This window comes from Tupaia chinensis, unplaced genomic scaffold (genome assembly GCF_000334495.1).
Source record: "Tupaia chinensis unplaced genomic scaffold, TupChi_1.0 Scaffold142100_1, whole genome shotgun sequence".
Lineage (NCBI taxonomy): Eukaryota > Metazoa > Chordata > Mammalia > Scandentia > Tupaiidae > Tupaia > Tupaia belangeri.
Window position 1 is genome coordinate 470,345 of NW_006201951.1, and position 1,089 is coordinate 471,433.

The following is a 1,089-nucleotide window of genomic DNA, read 5'->3' on the forward strand; positions in this document are numbered from 1 at the left end:
CGCTCTTCTGTTCTTGGGGCTGTGGTATCCTGAAAGGATTTTAACCCAAATACCCTTACATGCACTGCCTGGCTCCTGAAGGGTGAAGCCCAGGGGAGGTGAGGAGGTGCAGGGGCCAGTGCCTTCTGGGAAGCAGGCATGGGGAGGGCCCCACACCGGCCGCCCACACACTCTGCAAGGGAGGACAGGCAAGGGGCAGGTAGCCACTGCCCCGAGGTATCACGATGCCAGCGCTACAGGTGAGGTGGGGGCTCAGACGCACACGCACAGCTGCTGTAACTGTTCACGTCCGTCTTCTTGTTTTCTCCCCCCGGAACACACGCTGCGCTGTGGGGGGTCACGCACATGCCGGCGTCCTGGCATGATGCTAGTCCACTCTCCTCCATGGCCAGCAACCTTGAGCTCCTGGCCACGTGTGGCAGTCTCTGTGCCGTCACCACTCTTAGCAGGCTGCTGTGTTTTGTTATCACGTGGTCCTGTCCCACTCAGGGAACTGGGCCCCATGTGGGAGGTGCGCTGCCCGAGTGGCACGGGTGGGTGTGCAGACATGGCCACAGCTAGGCTGAGTGCTGCAGCCCACGCGCTGTCAGAAAGCTAACGCACCTCCAACGGGACGTGGTCGCAGTGCTGCTGGGCTGGGATTTGAACCACCGTCAGCTGGCCTGGTGGGATCCGACTCCCTTCCCTGCACTACCAGCTGGCCCTGTCTGCTTCAGTGTCCATGTGTGCAAGGCTCTCCGGGCTGCAGCACGTGTCAGCGCCCCACCTCAAAGCCTGAACAGTCCTCCCCGGATGGCGAGAATATCAACCAGGAAACGAAGCCAGCGCAAAATGGAAAAGCAGCGCGTCTGTGAGCCAGGGCTGGGGCAGCCACGTGGGTGTGCCCGGGGCTAGACTTGCAGGAGAGTGAGGAGAAGGAAGGCTTGGGAGTTTGTTCCTTCTAAGAACTGCACGAGCTTCCGCTGGGCCGTCTAACATTTTGCAGCCTCATGACCCGCACAGCACCCAAGCACAACGCTGTGTTGGCGGGCTGCAGCAAGGGCAGGGGCGCTGACCGGGGCCTCTGTTTCAGTGCCAGTTAGCCAGGGA

At 61.5% G+C, this 1,089-nt stretch overlaps 1 protein-coding gene across 1 annotated transcript in view; it reads left to right on the plus strand.

Moving 5' to 3' along the window:
• The first annotated feature begins 224 nt into the window (after window positions 1–224).
• NSMF (NMDA receptor synaptonuclear signaling and neuronal migration factor) overlaps window positions 225–1,089 on the plus strand; it is a 34,951-nt gene continuing 34,086 nt past the window's right edge. Inside the window, 1 exon segment of the mRNA XM_006163361.2 lies at window positions 225–239. Coding sequence (XP_006163423.2) covers window positions 225–239 — 15 coding nt within the window.